The sequence below is a fragment of the Musca autumnalis genome, unplaced genomic scaffold, assembly GCF_047663935.1.
Source record: "Musca autumnalis isolate F117 unplaced genomic scaffold, ASM4766393v1 scaffold_5, whole genome shotgun sequence".
NCBI lineage: Eukaryota > Metazoa > Arthropoda > Insecta > Diptera > Muscidae > Musca > Musca autumnalis.
Window position 1 is genome coordinate 177,129,914 of NW_027412088.1, and position 21,361 is coordinate 177,151,274.

At 31.6% G+C, this 21,361-nt stretch overlaps 1 protein-coding gene across 2 annotated transcripts in view; it reads right to left on the reverse strand.

The window, feature by feature from the left end:
* The window catches only part of pAbp (poly(A) binding protein), a 44,356-nt gene that overhangs the window by 20,405 nt on the left and 2,590 nt on the right, over nucleotides 1-21,361 (reverse strand). Inside the window, exons 1-2 of one of the 2 annotated variants that reach the window (XM_073988929.1) lie at nucleotides 8,970-9,234; nucleotides 8,107-8,324 (exon numbers count right to left, since the gene is read on the reverse strand). In XM_073988929.1, coding sequence (XP_073845030.1) covers nucleotides 8,107-8,272 — 166 coding nt within the window. In that variant the 5' untranslated portion in view covers nucleotides 8,273-8,324; nucleotides 8,970-9,234. Of the gene's footprint in view, nucleotides 1-8,106; nucleotides 8,325-8,969; nucleotides 9,235-21,361 lie in introns of those variants that run through there. The other variant, XM_073988930.1, reaches the window with a different exon arrangement.

The following is a 21,361-nucleotide window of genomic DNA, read 5'->3' on the forward strand; positions in this document are numbered from 1 at the left end:
CGGCGTTGTCATCGTCATGAAAAGCACTATCTGTGATAATTTTCTGCGGTGGGTCGGTAAAGGAAAGATATGCCTTTACACAGTTGCAGTTGACCAATCGAACTGAAACTTTGCACACTCTTCCGATTTGGATGACAACACATGAATATATAGCCCCCATATAGCGGTACCACCCGATTTCAGGGGTTTTGAGGATTTTGTCTTCATTTTTAGTACGAATTGGCTGTAACTTGGCATTTGGAGTTCCAAATTGTAGAGAGACTTCCCCACCAACAATTGTGGACATGGGTCAGATTTTGGTGTAGCCCCCATATAACGATACCACCCGATTGTACAATTGTACAGAAACTTCCACTCAAAAAATTGTGGACATGGGTCACATTTTGGTGGAGCCCCCATATAAAGATACCACCCGATTTCAGGCAATTTAAAGTTTTTTTTATCTACATTTTCGGCCTAAATTGACTGTAATTTGGTTATGGACTTCTCAGTGGTACAAAAATGTATTTACTAAAAATAATTTAAAAAAATTAAGTTTCAGTGTTTTATTTATAAATGCACTTATTATTTTCTAGTTTTAAGTGCATTTATAAAACACTGAAACTTATTTTTTTAATTATTTTTTATTTATATAAAGCAACAATTAAAAAATTGACAAAAAATTCAGGTAAGAACGACGTTAAGTTCGGCCGGGTCGAACTTGTTATACCCTCCACCACAAGTTGTATTGAAGTAAAATGGAATAATTAGTTTCCTTTCGTGTATGAAGAAGACTTAATACTAAATTTCATCAATTTCGGTAAAACAATGTGAGGCACCATTCTATGGGGGCTATTTCAAAACGTCGACCTATACCGACAAATTTCTGACGGAAAGTTTTTAGGCTCAAAGAAGACAAAATACCAAATTTCCTATATTTCGGTAAGAGAATGTGGCTAAAACTAAAAAAATACCGAAAATCAAGAAATAAGCTTGCTTCTATGGGGGTATAGGAAGACGTGGACCTATACTGATAATACTCTTCTAGAATATTTTATAACTCTTGGAAGACGAAATAACGAATTTCAGCCATTTCGGTTGGATATTGACGTCACAATCTTCAGTATTACGAAAATCCAGAGGTACCGTTCTATGGGGACTATATTGAAACGTGGAACTATACCGACGAATTTTAGTCAGAAATGGGGCAATATGAAAGCGTGGACCTGTACAGACATATTTCTGGCGAACACATTGAAGACTAAATACCAAATTTCAGCCATTTTGGTGGAATATTGAAGACACAACCTTCAAAATGCGAAAAATCGGGAGGTACTTTTCCATGAGGGCTAAATGAAGACGTGGACCTATACCAACAAATTTAAAGGGGAAATTTGAGTACCCCCAACGAAGTCTAAATACCAAATTTCAGCCATTTCAGTGGAATGTTGATGCCACAACGTTCAAAATACCGAAAATCGGGAGGTACCGTTCTATGGGGGCTATATGAAGGCATGGACCGATACCGACAAATTTCTGGGGGAAAGTTTTATACCACCAACGTGGACTAAGTACCAAATTTCAGCCATTTCGGTGAGATAATGAAGCAAAAACCTTCAAAATACCGAAAATCGGGAGGTACCGTTCTATGGGGGCTATATGAAGGTGTGGACCGATACCGACAAAATTATGGGGAAAAGTTTCATAGCCCTAAAGAAGACTACGTACCAAATTTCAGCCATTCTGGTAGGATAATGAAGCTAAAACCTTCAAAATACCGAAAATCGGGAGGTACAGTTCTATGGGGGCTATATGAAGGTGTGGACCGATACCGACAAAATTCTGGGGGAAAGTTTTATACCCCTAAAGAAGACTACGTACCAATTTCAGCTATTTTGGTAGGGTAATGAAGCTAAAACCTTAAAAATACCGAAAATCGGGAGGTACCGTTCTATGGGGGCTATATGATGGTGTGGACCGATACCGACAAAATTCTGGGGGAAAGTTTTATACCCCTAAAGAAGACTACGTACCAAATTTCAGCCATTTTGGTAGGATAATGAAGCTAAAACCTTAAAAATACCGTAAATCGGGAGGTACCGTTCAATGGGGGCTATATCAAAACGCTGACCGATATATCCCATTTTCAATACCAACCATCCTGCAAGTAATAAAAACGACTGTATCTTTAAAATTGCGAGCTGTATCTTGATTTCAACAGACGGACGGACAGACGGACATGGTCAAATCGACATAGAATTTTATTCTGATCAATAATATATACTTTATAGGGTCTCCGACGAATATTTCGATGTGTTACAAACGGAATGACAAATTTAATTATGCCCTCCATATGGTGGAGGGTATAAAAATTAAATTCAATAAAATAAGATTTAAAAATAAAATAAAATTCAAACAAAATAAAATTAAAAAAAAAAAATATATAATAGAAAAATAAAATAAATAAATTTAACATTACCTTAAAATTAAAAAAATAAATTCAAACTAACTTTAAAATTAAAAAAAAAAATTAAATTCAAACTAACCATAGAACTAAAAATCAACCTAACCTAAAAATTGTAAAGAATTTATAAATAGGATCAAAACTTTTTATTTCAAACTGTAGAATAATTGGAACAATAAAATTCAATTTAACTTTGAAATTAAATTCAAACTAACCATAAAATTAAAAATCAACCTAACCTAAAAATTGTAAAGAATTTATAAATAAGATCAAACCTTTTTATTTCAAACTCTAGAAAAATTGGAACATTAACAGGGGGTTTTTGTAAAAAAATTTATTCTTCTCACACGAATTGTCAAATTTTGTAGATCGATTTACTCGGCTTAGCACAAACGTAGAGTGTTGATTTTTAAATGAGAAATTCTTTACTAAATATGGAACGCGTCTACAAAACATTAGGTTGGTCTGGGGGCAGAGCTATGGATGCCTAAATTATGACGAATATAGACGAACGAACAAAAATTAGTTACAAAAACAGGGGGTAAAATTCAATTTAACTTTGAAATTAAAAAGTGAACTTTGTTAACTATTTTTTTCCAAAAACGTCCCAAAAGGGACAAGGTAGAGAGACTTTTCTAATATTACTGAGTGCACCCCGATTCATATTTGCTCAATGATATGGTAACCAAACGGAGCGTCCTAAGACACCACCTGTAGAGAAATTTTACATGGCTAAGATACTCAGGAAATGTCACCAAACATTGTCACATAGCGTCGGGGAATCCAAATCGGGCATTTTTTTCATAGAAGGCCTTCGGTCGTATGATATTTGAATAAAGAAAAGATATGAAAAAAAAAATCCCTAATCCTTAGTAGGAATATTCTGCGAATTTAAAGGCGACCTCCCCCGATTCTTTTGAAACTTTTAGCACACCTAGGTCTCACTGTCCGGAATGCAGCAACAATATATATTTCAATCCGCGAACCCGACTGAAGAAATTTATTTTCAGAAAAAGATTTTGGTAGCCGGTTTTGGACCCGCCATAGACGAAAAACTAAAGCCCCGGCCGAAACCTGGCTATTCCATGAGACTTGAAGACAGTTCTGAAAAAATTTCAAAAAAAAAAATCTATTGAATCGAAAAATTCCAAATTACGACTTGGTTCAGTCGGGCTTACACGCGCATTTGGCATATTTCGTTTATATACATATAATAATTGCTCCGCAAACATCCCAGATGGGACAAGGGAGACTTCTCTCATATCAATGAGTGCACCCCGATTCATATTAGCTCAATGATACCTACTATACCTAAACCTACTGTTTATTGCCGAGTCCGAACGGCGTGTCCTAAGACACCACTTGTAGAGAAGTTTTACAAGGCAGAAATACTCAGGAAATGTCGCCAACATCACTGAGGGGTATTTTGCCACCGTTGAAAATTTGATGTTGCCTGGCCTGGGAATCGAACCCACGACCTTTAGCGTGCAAGGCGGGTGTGCATACCATTGCACCACGGTGGCACCCGTTCTGGCAATATTTTTTTGCCAGAAAACCATACTTCGGCACATGTCGGGTTTACATGCGACCTTCCGAGTTTTCTTCTACAACAGATAGGTCTCATTGTCCTGAATACAACAATATATATTTTATCTATGGGAAGCCCATACTTCCCTAAATATAGCCCCATTCAAGGTTCCAAAAAATCTCGTAGGACCGTGCAAGTTCTAAATCCTCGTCAGAAGGCCGGCTAATGGCTTGTAAATCATTAGAAAAGTTAGTTCGCGTAGCCGACTACTGCATCTGTCCATAGACTTAAATTCCCGGTCGAAGGAAATAAGAAAATTCTTGGGTTAATTATGGGAGGTTATTCTGAACGAATAACCCGTAAGATGAAACGGCGAAAAGACAAAAACTCACGGGGAATTTTCGTTCAGAATAACCCCCATGGTTTAGGCGCGGTCCTGCGATTTATTTGAAATTTTTACCACAGACAATAACCCTTGTCCTGAACACAAAAATATATTTTTTATCTGGGGGAAGTCCATACTTCACGAGATGATATAGGTCTTGAGAGAACAAAAAAAAAATCAGGTAAAACCGACTTGTGCCTATTACCATTTATAGGAAAATTTTGGGGTTAAGTAGGGGCCCTGCGATTTATTTGAAATTTTTACCACAGACAAGGGTTATTGTCCTGAACACAAAATATATTTTTATCTGGGGAAAGTCCATACTTCCCGAGATATGAGTCTTGAAACTACAAAAAAAAAACGCAGATCGCGTAAACCCGACTTGTTCCCTAAAAAACAAGCGATATCCACAGGCTAAATTTAAATTTAATTCCAAATTCCTAAAAGTTTAGGTCAAGAGCAGCATTTCTTTCAGAAAGGGTCTATAGAAGCATTCTGTCTTTCAGAAAGGCTTATAGAAGCACCAGATCTTTAAGAAAGGGTCTATAGGAACAACAATTCATTCATAAAGTATCTGTAGAAGGGCCCTTTTCTCAGAGAGGGTCTATAGAAGCACCTTTCTTTCAACAAGAGTCTAAAGTAGCATCCTTTCTTTCATAACGGGTCTATAGAAGCTCGCTTTCGTTCAGGAAGGGGCTATAGCACCCTTCTCGAAAGAATACATTTTTAAGTCCCGGCTCTTAAGATATTATCCTTCATTCATTTGGTCGTTATACCAGCCTGAAGTTGGATAGTATGATGCGCAGGTGTCATTTAATTAAGACCACTAATCCCAAAGCAGCGGGTTCATTCGTACCAGATTGACCCGAAACCATAGTATTTCGGCCAGCGGCTGTCAACCCAGTATCAAACCTATGCTTCTACGTAGGTTTTTATGCTGCTACAACAACAACAACAATACTATTTTGAATGAATACTTATGATTTTTAGAATCAAGACTCCCCAAGCTTTAAAATTATACAAATATTGCCTTTGTTGGCTTCCAAAACAAACAAATAAATTAGGAGTATTTCTGGAACTTTGAAGACCCATATCTTTAGAAGTATGGACTTTCGCAACACAGAATGTAGGTGTATCGTTGTAATCAGGGTTACAATGGCTATGGACGGTAGATCTGTCAAAAAGATCCGCGATCAGTCCTTAAACATGACATGTTCCTCGACTTTTTCGGAAGTATGACCATCTATGATAAAAATTTCAAAGGATATAGGTAATGAGAATAACAGGGAGACAACATAGTGGAATATTTTCAGATCGATTCGATTTTTATGACACAACTGTTAACAATTTGAAATTTCCCATTACCAAACTGTCAACCCCCATATTTCGAGAAGTATGGACTTCCCGTCGGAAAGAATATATCATTATGATCAGTATTCCGAGGAACTATCTGTGGTGAAAATTTCAAAAAGATCCGAATGGTGTCCCTAAACGACACTTGTTCCACAGTTTCTTCAGAAAAATCTTCCTAAAGATAAAAATTTCAAAGGATATAATCAGCATAACTGGGAGACAACATAGTGGAATATTTTCAGAACGATTCGAGGGTAGTACCTAAACGATTTTTATGACAAAATTGTTAACAATTTGAACTGTCCCATTACGAAAATGTCAACCCCCATATTTCGAGAAGTATGGACTTCCCGTCGGAAAGAATATATCATTATGATCATTATTCCAAGCAACTATCTATTATAAAAATTTGAAAAAGATCCGAATGGTGCCCCTAAACGACACTTGTTCCACAGTTTATTCAGAAAAATCTTCCAAAAAATAAAAATTTCAAACGATATTATCAGCATAACAGGGAGATAACATTCTGGAATATTTTCAGATCGATCCGAGGGTAGTACCTAAACGATATTTAAGATAAAATTGTTAATGATTTGAAATTCCCTAATTCTGAAAATGTCAACCCCCATATTTCGAGAAGTATGGACTTCCCGTCGGAAAGAATATATCATTATGATCAGTATTCCAAGGGACTATCTATGGTAAAAATTTCAAAATGATCCGAATGGTGCCCCTAAATGACACTTGTTCCAAAGTTTATTCAGAAAAATCTTCCTAAAAATAAAAATTTCAAACGATATAATCAGCATAACAGGGAGACAACATAGTGGAATATTTTTAGATCGTTCCAAGGGTAGTACCTAAACGATATTTAAGATAAAATTGTTAATGATTTGAAATTCACTATTTCTGAAAATGTCAACCCCCATATTTCGAGAAGTATGGACTTCCCGTCGGAAAGAATATATCATTATGATCAGCATTCCAAGGAACTATCTATGGTAAAAATTTCAAAAAGATCCGAATGGTGCCCCTAAACGACTCTTGTTCCACAGTTTCTTCAGAAAAATCTTCCTAAAAATAAAAATTTCAAACGATATAATCAGCATAACAGGGAGACAACATAGTGGAATATTTTAAGATCGATTCGAGGGTGGTACCTAAACGATGTTTAAGATAAAATTGTTAATGATTTGAAATTCCCTATTTCTGAAAATGTCAAGACCCATATTTCGAGAAGTATGGACTTCCCGTCGGAAAGAATATATCATTATGATCAGTATTCCAAGGGACTATCTATGGTAAAAATTTCAAAATGATCCGAATGGTGCCCCTAAATGACACTTGTTCCACAGTTTATTCAGAAAAATCTTCCTAAAGATAAAAATTTCAAACGATATAATCAGCATAACAGGGAGACAACATAGTGGAGTATTTTCAGATCGATTCGAGGGTGGTACCTAAACGATATTTAAGATAAAACTGTTAATGATTTGAAATTCCCTACTTCTGAAAATGTCAAGACCCATATTTTGAGAAGTATGGCCTTCCCGTCGGAAAGAATATATCATTATGATCAGTATTCCAAGGAACTATCTATGGTAAAAATTTCTAAAAGATCCGAATGGTGCCCCTAAACGACACTTGTTCCACAGTTTATTCAGAAAAATCTTCCTAAAAATAAAAATTTCAAACGACAACATACTGGAAATTTTTCAGATCGATCCGAAGGTAGTATCTGAACGATATTTAAGATAAAATTGTTAATGATTTGAAATTCCCTATTTCTGAAAATGTCAAGACCCATATTTCGAGAAGTATGGACTTAACCCCGAAAAGAATATATCGTTATGATCTGCATAACAAGGTCGGCCTATGATAAAAATTTCAAGAAGATACGCGAATGGTGGCCCTAAACGACACTTGTCCCACAGAAACATAGGGGGGATATGGGAAAGGGATACAATTCCTATAGATTTCAATATGCCAATCGAAAATGTTAATAATGTATTTTATATTTTAACTTTATTCCTATTACAATTATATGGAATTGACTGTAAAAAACAAATGAACCCCAAACAGAAAAAGTCCCTACTTATAGATTTTTCATGCTAAAACAACAACAAAAGAGAGGTTTGGATGATTCACAACAATTCGAGGTGGTGGTTGTGGTGGACACGACGAATACAATTTCATCATCGCCATTGTAAAAAAAATAAATAAACAACAAGCGATAAAATTGCAATACCAAGAATGTAATGCAAAAATACATAAATAGGGGGAGGGAGGGAGGAGGTACGGGGGATATGAAAAGTTACTTAATTACAAATTATTACATGGACATGATTGTGTTTGTATTTTGTTGTTGGAAAAAAAAAGAAGGTACTAGGTACTTACCATCAGCTGGTTGTTGGAAATTAACATAGGCATAGCCCAATGAACGACGAGTTATGATGTCACGGCAAACACGAATTGACATAACTGGGCCAGCAAGGGAGAACTTATCGAAAAGTCCAGCCTCATTGATGTCTTGATGTAAATCACCCACATATAAAGAAGCCATTTTGGTATAATATTAAATTTGAAATCTACACAAAGGAAAAACTTAAAAGAAACTGTAAAGAGAGATAAGAAGACATAAAAAAAACAAGATAAACATTTTTAATCTGCTGCTGATTGGAATAATGAGGAAAGAAAGTCTTATAACATGTTGTTGTACAATATACGGAGATAAAAAGGCGGGGAAATAGCAATGTAGTGCAATGGCAACCCTATTGCTGTTGTCAGTTTAAAAAAGAAATGAGTGAGTTGTTTCCTGTCGTTCCGTCGTGCAATCACACAAAAAATACACTCACACACACGCACTCAAAAACGAGAAAAATTAACGTGAATTGTCATGGTGGTATGGTTATGAAAAAGTGGTCGAAATTCCATCAAAACAACAAAATAATTTGCAATTCATTAATTAACAACCAAAATTAACAAGTTTCCATAATTTCTTTTGCTTTTTTAAGCAATTTAAACACATTTCTTCTTTATTGTTCTGCAATGTACAAAAAATTTTATTTTGAATCAATTTTTCCATCTCTTTCATGCATTTGTTAAAATGCCATACATCTTTCACGCTCACTCATTTCTTTTTTTTTTCTTCAATTTCAAACGACCACACCACGTTTTTTCTCCTTTCATTGTCTCCACACGCCACGAAAAAAAGAATGTCTGCATCGTTTTTTTCCACAACTTTTCACAATTTCACTTACGTTTTTAACTCTTTTTTCGATTTTTGCTACTTTTTACAATTTTTTTGTTTTTGGTTTTTTTATTTTTATATTTTTTTTGTTTTTTTTTAATTTTTTTTATTTTTCACAAAAATGTGATGACAAGCCGTGTTGCTGAAACTCCACGACCGCTCACCAAAACGGACTCGACTCGTTTGTAGTCGGATTGAAAAGAAAGAGACCATGCAATGCAAGTACCTGATTACTTGTTCGTTCGTGTCAGTGCGGAGAGAACACAAACAGTGTTGGCAAAAGATAGTACACACTGATGCAATTGTTTAAATTGGGGTACACTTTTTGTTCATGAATATATAAAGAATACGGGTTAAGTCTCGTTTAGGGGCACCTCTCGGATCGGGCTGAAATTTTCACCATAGGTAGTCCTTGGGACCCTGATAACAACTATATGTATATTTCCCGGGGGAAGTCCATACTTCCCGAGATATGGGTCTTGACATTTCGAGAAAGTCCTACTTTAACACCATTACTTTATTTATGGGCACCTCTCGGATCGGGCTGAAATTTTCAACATAGGTTGTCCTTGGGACCCTGATCACAACAATTTATATCTTTTCCGGAGGGAAGTACATACTTCCCGAAATATGGGTCTTGACATTTTACTATTTTTACTTGGACAATATGGGTATCATTTAAAAGCTCGTGGTGAGTACTTTTCATTGCTATTACGACTTTTGCTTCAGATTACAACAATATATAGCTTTTTCGGGAGGAGTCCATATTTCTCGAGATATGGGTTTTGAGATTTTACTATTTTTACTTGGGCAATATGGGTATCATTTTAAAGCACGTGGTGAGTACTTTTGATTGCGTTTACGACTTTTGCTCCTGTCCATAGGAGAAAGCATGGTACAATGAAGTAGAGGTAGGCCAGGTATGAAAATCACTGAGAAATGCCACCCTGCAGCCATGGCTTAAAACGTCAAATGGCATGGTACAATAATAATGGTAGATGTAGCTGCATAGCTATCCCGTAAAAACATATGGAACTTAGAGCTTCACTTTTTATATTTCAAAAGTGCCATATAGCGTAAAAACATTTCTTTAGCTAGAATATTCTTGTTGAAAAAGTGTTCCAAAAATAGCAAAAGTTCTTCCCAAACTTATGACAGTAAAAAAATGTCATTCACTTATTTTCTAATTGACAAGTTTGGCTAATCTGACATCGTGATTGCTGGCATCCGTTTTGCAGATAAATGTCAGCACGATTTTTACAAAAATTGTAATTTTTACATTCCTGTAGTTTTGGAACAAATTTAAATTAACATCAATATTTTATTTTGCCACATTTTTTGTCCTTGTTTTCAATTTTAAGATATAGTGTTACAGCAGAAGTTTTTTGTTGGAACAGTTCAGCGATACATCTACCTTTATGATTGCATAATGTCAAAAACAGTACAAAATGTCAACCCCGCTTTTGACAGATTAGGCCATAAAAAGAAAAAAATTGTAATCAGCTGTTAGCTGTGGCCTACCTTCACTTTATTCTACCATGGGAGAAAGTCTTAAATCCCGGCCGAAGGCCGGCTACTTACCGAAAACTTATAATTTTGGAAAAACTTTTGTTCGCGTAGCCTACTTTTGCTCCTGTCCATAGGAGAAAGTCTTAAATCCCGGCCGAAGGTCGGCTACTTAAAGAAAAATTATAATTTTTGAAAAACCGTTGTTCGCGTAGCCCACTTTGGCTCCTGTCCATAGGAGAAAGGCTTAAATCCCGGCCGAAGGCCGGCTACTTAAAGAAAACTTATAATTTTTGGAAAAACTTTTGTTCGCGTATTGTTGTAATCTGAAGCAAAAGTCGTAATAGCAAAGAAAAGTACTCACCACGAGCTTTAAAATGGTACCCATATTGCGCAAGTAAAAATAGTAAAATGTCAAGACCCATATCTCGGGAAGTATGTACTTCCCCCGGAAAAGATATATATCGTTGTGATCAGGGTCCCAAGGACTACCTATGGTGAACATTTCAGCCCGATCCGAGAGGTGCCCATAAATAAAGTAATGGTGTTAAAGTAGGACATTCCCGAAATGTCAAGACCCATATCTCGGGAAGTATGAACTTCCCCCGGGAAAGATATATATAGTCGTGATCAGGGTCCCAAGGACTACCTATGGTAAAAATTTCAGCCCGATCGGAGAGGTGCCCTAAACGAGACTTGTTCCCCAATTATGGGAGTTTTAAGTTTTGAAAATTTCCTCGTTTTTAACATTATCGTTTTTGAACGGATATGGACTACAATGGATTGCGGAATACACTACAATATACAAAATAGTCAGCCTTCGGCCGGGGATTTAACAGCCTGTTTCTGTATGTCAAAAGAAGAATGTGTGCGAATGAAACACGCCCAAACATTAGTTTTTGAAATAATTTTACCTATGCTTTTGCTTCAAAACAAAAAGCAAATTTAAAAAACACACAAGAGTTTGGGCATGTTTCATTTGCATACATTCTTCTTTCGACATACAGAAACAGGCTGAAGGACTTTCTCCTATGGACAGGTGCAAATCTCGAGCACGGAAACAAAATTTTCTCTTAGATTGTAACTTTTTTCCAAGTTGCCGCCCTTTTAACGAGGGAATTTTCGGATTGATCTCGGGAAGTATGGCCTTCCCCCAATAGAACATTATATTTATACCCTCCACCATATGGAGGGTATAATTAAATTTGTCATTCCGTTTGTAACACATCGAAATATTCGTCGGAGACCCTATAAAGTATATATATATATATTATTGATCAGCATAAAATTTGATGTCGATTTAACCATGTCCGTCCGTCCGTCTGTCTGTTGAAATCAAGATACAGCTCGCAATTTTAAAGATAGAGAGTCAAAATTTGGTACAGAAGTTTTTATTACTTGTAGGATGGTTGGTATTGAAAATGGGATATATCGGTCCATGTTTTGATATTGCCCCCATAGAACGGTACCTCCCGATTTTCGGTATTTTTAAGGTTTTAGCTTCATTATCCTACCAAAATGGCTGAAATTTGGTACGTAGTCTTCTTTAGGGGTATAAAACTCTCCCCCAGAATTTTGTCGGTATCGGTCCACACCTTCATATAGCCCCCATAGAACGGTACCTCCCGATTTTCGGTATTTTTAAGGTTTTAGCTTCATTATCCTAGCAAAATGGATAAAATTTGGTACGTAGTCTTCTTTAGGGGTATAAATCTTTCCCCCAGAATTTTGTCGTTATCGGTCCACACCTTCATATAGCCCCCATAGAACGGTACCTCCCGATTTTCGGTATTTTGAAGGTTTTAGCCTCATTATCACACCGAAATGGCTGAAATTTGGTACTTAGTCTACGTTGGTGGTATAAAACTTTCCCCCAGAACTTTGTCCCCCAATATTCCACCGAAATGGCTGAAATTTGGTATTTAGACTTCGTTGGGGGTACTTTAAATTTGTCGGTATAGGTCCACGCCTTCATATAGCCCTCATGGAAAGGTACCTCCCGATTTTTCGTATTTTGAAGGTTGTATCTTCAATATTCCACCAAAATAGCTGAAATTTGGTATTTAGTCTTCAATGTGTTCGCCAGAAATATGTCTGCACAGGTCCACGCTTTCATATTGCCCCATTTCTGACTAAAATTCATCGGTATAGGTCCACGTTTCGATATAGCCCCCATAGAACGGTACCTCCCGATTTTCGTAATACTGAAGATTGTGACGTCAATATCCAACCGAAATGGCTGAAAGTTTAAGCCACATTCTCTTACCGAAATATAGGAAATTTGGTATTTAGTCTTCTTTGAGCCTAAAAACTTTCCGTCAGAAATTTGTCGGTATAGATCGACGTTTTGAAATAGCCCCCATAGAATGGTGCCTCACATTGTTCTACCGAAATTGCTGAAATCTATATATATAAAAGAGCTTAGTGATGACTGAGTGAGTGAGTGAGTGAGTGACTGACTGACTGACTGGCATATCATCGCCCAGACGAAACCGCTGAAGCTAGAAAGCTGAAATTTTGACTGTGCGTTGCTGTTGGTGTGTAGGCGTGAGATAAGGCTGGGTTTTTGGAAATTCGACCTAGAAGGGTACGAAAAGTACTAAAAGGTACTAAATATGGTACCCTTTGTATTAGGCAAACGAGAAGAGCTAGAATTCTGAAATTTGGAATGAGGGTAACTGATGGAGAGTTAGAAAGATGTACCAAAGGGTTTTTGGAAATTCGACCTCTAAGTGTACGAAAATGTCTAAAAATTACAAAATTTAGTACCAGTTGTATATTTTGAACGGATTTAGCTAGAAACTTTGAATTTGGTATGTAAATGAAGGTTGGGAAGTGGTGTTTATAAAAGGAAATGGTTTAGGAAATTCATACTCATGTGTACGAAAAGTACTAAATGGTACTAAATTTAGTACAATTTGGATTTGGGTGAAAGGATAGAGCTGGAAACCTGAAATTTGGAATTAAGATTACTGACGGAGTATAGGATTGAGATATGGGGGTAGTTTTGGAAATTCGTACTTATGTGTACGAAAAGTACTAAATGGTACTAAATTTAGTACAACTTGGATTTGGGTGAAAGGATAAAGTTCGAAACCTGAAATTTGGAATTAAGATTACTGTTAGAGTGTAGAATTGAGATAGGTTTGGAAATTCGTAAATTATGTGAACGAAAAGTACTAAATGGTACTATATTTAGTACAACTTGGATTTGGGTTAACGGAAATAGCTGGAAACCTGATATTTGGAATTAAGATTACTGACGGAGTATAGGATTGAGATATTGGGGTAGTTTTGGAAATGCGAACTTATGTATACGAAAAGTACTAAATGGTACTAAATTTAGTACAACTTGGATTTGGGTGAACGGATAAAGTTCGACACCTGAAATTTGAAATAAAGATTACTGTTGGAGTGTAGAATTGAGATAGGTTTGGAAATTCGTAAATTATGTGAACGAAAAGTACTATATTTAGTACAACTTGGATTTGGGTTGTAAATGAAGGTTGGGAAGTGGTGTTTATAAAAGGAAGTAATATTAAATACTAAATACTAAATAATAAATGATAAATAATAAATAATAAATAATAAATAATAAATAATAAATAATAAATAATAAATAATAAATAATAAATAATAAATAATAAATAATAAATAATAAATAATAAATAATAAATAATAAATAATAAATAATAAATAATAAATAATAAATAATAAATAATAAATAATAAATAGTAAATAATAAATAATAAATAATAAATAATAAATAATAAATAATAAATAATAAATAATAAATAATAAATAATAAATAATAAATAATAAATAATAAATAATAAATAATAAATAATAAATAATAAATAATAAATAATAAATAATAAATAATAAATAATAAATAATAAATAATAAATAATAAATAATAAATAATAAATAATAAATAATAAATAATAAATAATAAATAATAAATAATAAATAATAAATAATAAATAATAAATAATAAATAATAAATAATAAATAATAAATAATAAATAATAAATAATAAATAATAAATAATAAATAATAAATAATAAATAATAAATAATAAATAATAAATAATAAATAATAAATAATAAATAATAAATAATAAATAATAAATAATAAATAATAAATAATAAATAATAAATAATAAATAATAAATAATAAATAATAAATAATAAATAATAAATAATAAATAATAAATAATAAATAATAAATAATAAATAATAAATAATAAATAATAAATAATAAATAATAAATAATAAATAATAAATAATAAATAATAAATAATAAATAATAAATAATAAATAATAAATAATAAATAATAAATAATAAATAATAAATAATAAATAATAAATAATAAATAATAAATAATAAATAATAAATAATAAATAATAAATAATAAATAATAAATAATAAATAATAAATAATAAATAATAAATAATAAATAATAAATAATAAATAATAAATAATAAATAATAAATAATAAATAATAAATAATAAATAATAAATAATAAATAATAAATAATAAATAATAAATAATAAATAATAAATAATAAATAATAAATAATAAATAATAAATAATAAATAATAAATAATAAATAATAAATAATAAATAATAAATAATAAATAATAAATAATAAATAATAAATAATAAATAATAAATAATAAATAATAAATAATAAATAATAAATAATAAATAATAAATAATAAATAATAAATAATAAATAATAAATAATAAATAATAAATAATAAATAATAAATAATAAATAATAAATAATAAATAATAAATAATAAATAATAAATAATAAATAATAAATAATAAATAATAAATAATAAATAATAAATAATAAATAATAAATAATAAATAATAAATAATAAATAATAAATAATAAATAATAAATAATAAATAATAAATAATAAATAATAAATAATAAATAATAAATAATAAATAATAAATAATAAATAATAAATAATAAATAATAAATAATAAATAATAAATAATAAATAATAAATAATAAATAATAAATAATAAATAATAAATAATAAATAATAAATAATAAATAATAAATAATAAATAATAAATAATAAATAATAAATAATAAATAATAAATAATAAATAATAAATAATAAATAATAAATAATAAATAATAAATAATAAATAATAAATAATAAATAATAAATAATAAATAATAAATAATAAATAATAAATAATAAATAATAAATAATAAATAATAAATAATAAATAATAAATAATAAATAATAAATAATAAATAATAAATAATAAATAATAAATAATAAATAATAAATAATAAATAATAAATAATAAATAATAAATAATAAATAATAAATAATAAATAATAAATAATAAATAATAAATAATAAATAATAAATAATAAATAATAAATAATAAATAATAAATAATAAATAATAAATAATAAATAATAAATAATAAATAATAAATAATAAATAATAAATAATAAATAATAAATAATAAATAATAAATAATAAATAATAAATAATAAATAATAAATAATAAATAATAAATAATAAATAATAAATAATAAATAATAAATAATAAATAATAAATAATAAATAATAAATAATAAATAATAAATAATAAATAATAAATAATAAATAATAAATAATAAATAATAAATAATAAATAATAAATAATAAATAATAAATAATAAATAATAAATAATAAATAATAAATAATAAATAATAAATAATAAATAATAAATAATAAATAATAAATAATAAATAATAAATAATAAATAATAAATAATAAATAATAAATAATAAATAATAAATAATAAATAATAAATAATAAATAATAAATAATAAATAATAAATAATAAATAATAAATAATAAATAATAAATAATAAATAATAAATAATAAATAATAAATAATAAATAATAAATAATAAATAATAAATAATAAATAATAAATAATAAATAATAAATAATAAATAATAAATAATAAATAATAAATAATAAATAATAAATAATAAATAATAAATAATAAATAATAAATAATAAATAATAAATAATAAATAATAAATAATAAATAATAAATAATAAATAATAAATAATAAATAATAAATAATAAATAATAAATAATAAATAATCTATATATATAAAAGAGCTCAGTGAGTGAGTGAGTGACTGACATATCATCGCCCAGACGAAACCGCTGAAGCTAGAAAGCTGAAATTTTGACTGCGGGTTGCTGTCGGTGTGTAGGGGTGAGATAAGGCTGGGTTTTTGGAAATTCGACCTAGAAGGGTACGAAAAGTACTAAAAGGTACTAAATATGGTACCCTTTGTATTAGGCAAACGAGAAGAGCTAGAATTCTGAAATTTGGAATGAGGGTAACTGATGGAGAGTTAGAAAGATGTACCTATAAGTGTACGAAAAGTACTAAAATGTACAAAAATTTAGTACAAATTGTATATTTTGAACGGATATAGCTAGAATCATGGAATTTGGTATGGAAATCAAGGTTAAGAAGTGGTGCTTCAAAAAGGAGATGGTTTGGAAAATTCATACTTATGTGTACGAAAAGTAGTAAATGGTACTAAATTTGGTACAATGGGGATTTGGTGAACGGAGAGAGCAGGGATCTCGAAATGTGGAATTGAGATTACTGGTGGAGTGTAGGATTGAGGTAGTTTTGGAAATTCGTACTTATGGGAACGAAACTAAATTTGGTACTAAATTTGGTACAATTTGGATTTAGGTGAACGAATAGAGCTGGAAACATGAAATTTGGAATTAGGATTACTGTTAAAGTGTAGGATTGAGATATGAGGGTAGTTTTGTAAATTCGTACTTATGTGTAAGAAAAGTACTAAATGGTACTAAATTTGGTACAATAGGGACTTGGGTAAACGAATAGAGCTGGAATCCTGAAATTTGGAATTGAGATTACTGTTGGAGTGTACGATTGGGGAAGTTTAAAAATTCGTACTTATGTGTATGAAAAGTACTAAATGGTACTAAATTTGGTGCAATGGGGATTTCGGTGAACGGATAGAGCTGGAATCTCGAAACTTGGAATTGAGATTACTGGTGGAGTTTAGGATTGTGGAAGTTTTGGAAATTCGTACTTACGGGTACGAAAAGTACTAAATAGTACTAAATTTAGTACAGTTTGGATTTGGGTGAACTGATAGAGCTCGATTCCTCAAATTTGGACTGAGGGTCACTGATGAAGAGTAAGTAAAGATGTACTAAAGGGTTCTTGGAAACTGTGAGTGTACGAAAAGGACTAAATGGTACTAAATTTGGCACAATGGGGATTTGGGTGAACGGATAGAGCTGGAATCCTGAAATGTGGAATTGAGATTTCTGTTGGAGTGAAGGATTGGGGAAGTTTGGAAATTCGTACTTATGTGTATGAAAAGTACTAAATGGTACTAAATTTGGTACAATGGGGATTTGGGTAAACGAATAGAGCTGGAATCTCGAAATTTAGAATTGAGATTACTGGTGGAGTTTAGGATTGTGGAAGTTTTGGAAATTCATACTTATGGGTACGAAAAGTACTAAATGGTACTAAATTTAGAACAGTTTGGATTTGGCTGAATGGATAGAGTGAGAGATGTACTAAAGGGTTTTTGGAAACTATTAGTGTACGAAAAGTACTAAATTGTACTCAATTTGGTATAATGGGGATTTGGATGAACGAATAAAGCTGGAATCCTGAAATGTGGAATTGAGATTTATGTTGGAGTGTAGGATTAAAGTAGTTTTGGAAAATCGTACTTATGGGAACGAAAAGTTTTAAATGGTACTAAATTTAGTACAATGGGGATTTGTGTGAACGGATAGAGCTGGAATACTGAAATTTGGAATTAAGATTACTTTTGAAGTGTATGATTGAGGTAGTGCTAGCAATTCGTACTTATAGGTACGGAAAGGACTAATTGGTACTAAATTTGGTACAACTTGGATTTGGGCGAATGAATAGAGCTTGGAACCTGAAGTTTTGAATTAAGATTACTGTAAGGGTGTACTAAGTGTACGAAAAGTACTAAAATTTACAAAATTTAGTACCAATTGTATATTTTGAACGGATATAGCTAGATCCATAGAATTTGGTATGGAAATCAAGGTTGGAAAGTGGTGCTACTAAAAGGAGATGGTTGGGAAAACTCATACTTATGTGTACGAAAAGTACTAAATGGTACTAAATTTGGTACAATGCACAGTGGTCCCACTTGTATGGAAAAAAGTGCCAAAAATAGTTTTAATCGAGCTACCGCCTTCAAATTTTAAACGTAGGTTTTTAACAAGCCAAAAAGGTAGAAAATCATTTTTAGTGGATGTAGGTCCATATTTGGGTATAGCTCCCATAGAAAGGTACCGCCCGATTTGTGGTATTTTGACGATTTTGGCCAAATTAACCAACCGATTTGGATGTTATTTTGCATTTTGGGTCCTGAGTGAATAAACTACCTCCTTGTAAAAATTATTCAATATAGGTCCACGTTTAGATATAGCCGCCATATAAATGTACCCTCAGATTTTCGGTATTTTGACAATTATAGCGAAATTTTCCAACTGATTTGGCTGTAATTTGGCATTTTGAGTTCTGAGTGAACCAAATACCTCCATGCAAAAAATGGTCAATATCGGTCTACGTTTAGGTATAGCCCCCATATAAACGTACCTCCCGATTTTCGAAATTTTAAAGATTTTACCCACATTTTCCAACCGATTTGGCTGTAATTTTGCATTTTGAGTTCTGAGTGAGCAAAATACCTCCTTGCCAAAAATGTTCAGTATAGGTCCAGGTTTAGGTGTAGCTCCCATATAAACGTACCTCCCGATTTTCGGAATTTTTACGATTTTACGGGTGTGGTGTAAGAGGAATAACTTAGCGGGTGGCAGATGGGGGCAGCTGGACTTTTTTAAATCGTAAATTAGAGACTTTCCCCTGCATTCTAAAAAAAATTTCGAGACTCACAAATGCTCACAACATTAGTTAAGCTCAACATAAATTAATAGTAATTATATTAAAAATAGCTGAAAAGGTAATTTATTAAGAATTTATTTTTAATGAAGTTAGAAAACGAATTATGAATTTGTTTTTTCGTAAAAACATTGTCAATGCCATCACCTATAAGTTTCATTTTGAAAATTGGACATTTACCTCTTCAATTTTTTATAATTTTACTCTTAACCTACGAATGCTTTGCGGATGTATTTTTCGTTTTTAAGGCCTCACATACAAATCACAACTTCTTCGACTTAACTAGGCGTTTAACCGCTGTAAATTTACAAAAATAAGTCTGGATGTTAACAATTTGATATGTTTAGAGAATATTTATTTCAATCGCAATAAAATTTGTCGCCATCAATTTTTCGATTTTTGTCCACGGGCGGAACCACTGTGCAATGGGGATTTGGGTGAACGGAAAGAGCTGGAATCTCGAAATTTGGATAACTGGTGGAGTGTAGGATTGAGGTAATTTTGAAAATTCGCTCTTATGTACTAAATGGTACTACATTTGGTACAATATTGATTAGGGTGAACGGATAAATCTGAAATCCTGAAATTTGGAATCGAGATTACCTTTGGGGTGTACGATTGGGGAAGTTTGGAAAATTCTTACTTATATATATGAAAAGTACTAAATGGTACTAAATTTGGTGCAATGGGGATTTGGGTAAACGGATAGAACTGGAATCTCGAAATGTGGAATTGAGATTACTGGTGGAGTTTAGGATTGTGGAAGTTTTGGAAAGTACTAAAAAAATTCGTACTTATGGGTACGAAAGTTCTAAATTGTTCCAAATTTGGTAAAATTTGTATTTGGTTTAACGGATAGAACTGAAATCCTGAAATTTGGAATTAAGAATACTGTTAAAGTTAAGGATTGAGGTAGTTTTGCAAAATCTTACTTGTGGATACGAAGAGTGCGAAATAATAATATGTTTGGTACAATTAGGAATTGGACGAACGCATATAGCTGGAATCTTGAGATTTAGAATTACGATTGTAATTATTTTATACTTAAAGTACTTAATGGTACTCAGTTTGTTTTTGGGAGTAGGGACAGTGCTGGAATCTGTATTTTTTGGAGTAAAAGTGAGTATTGGTGTGCAACGTTGATCTCGCTGTTAATGTGTAAGGGTGAGATACGTTTGACCTTTTTGAGAATCGAACAAAAGGGGTACGTACAGTACTAAAATATAAATTAATATTGATTAAAGTTGGTATTAATGCACCAACATTTTCAGTGTTTGCAATATCCATATTATATATTGTTTATATTTTTTATAACCTTTCAGCATACGAAGTTGCGGGCACTTTGCTAGTTTAATATAAAGTCTTCTTCATACACGAAAGGAAACTAATTATTCCATTTTACTTCAATACATCTTGTGGTGGGGGGTATAACAAGTTCGGCCCGGCCGAACTTAACGCCGTTCTTACTTGTTTTTAATCAGGATGATAAGATGTATCAATGGTAAATATTTCAAATTTTATCCAGGATCGTTTTTAAACTTCTGACAACATGTCGTGTACGCGGCCCTAGTTACGACGGTACACAATTTTCAGGAGAAATTGACCCTCAAAATAGAAAACAAAACTGTATAACCCACTGATGAACTTTTCTATGCGAAAAGTCATCTCCGATTATCTTTTCTATGCGAAAAGTCATCTGCGATGATGTTTTCTATGCGAAAAGTCATCTGCGATGATCTTTTCTATGCGAAAAGTCATCTGCGATGATCTTTTCTATGCGAAAAGTCATCTGCGATGATCTTTTCTATGCGAAAAGTCACCTGCGATGATCTTTTCTATGCGAAAAGTCATCTGCGATGATCTTTTCTATGCGAAAAGTCATCTGCGATGACCTTTTTTATG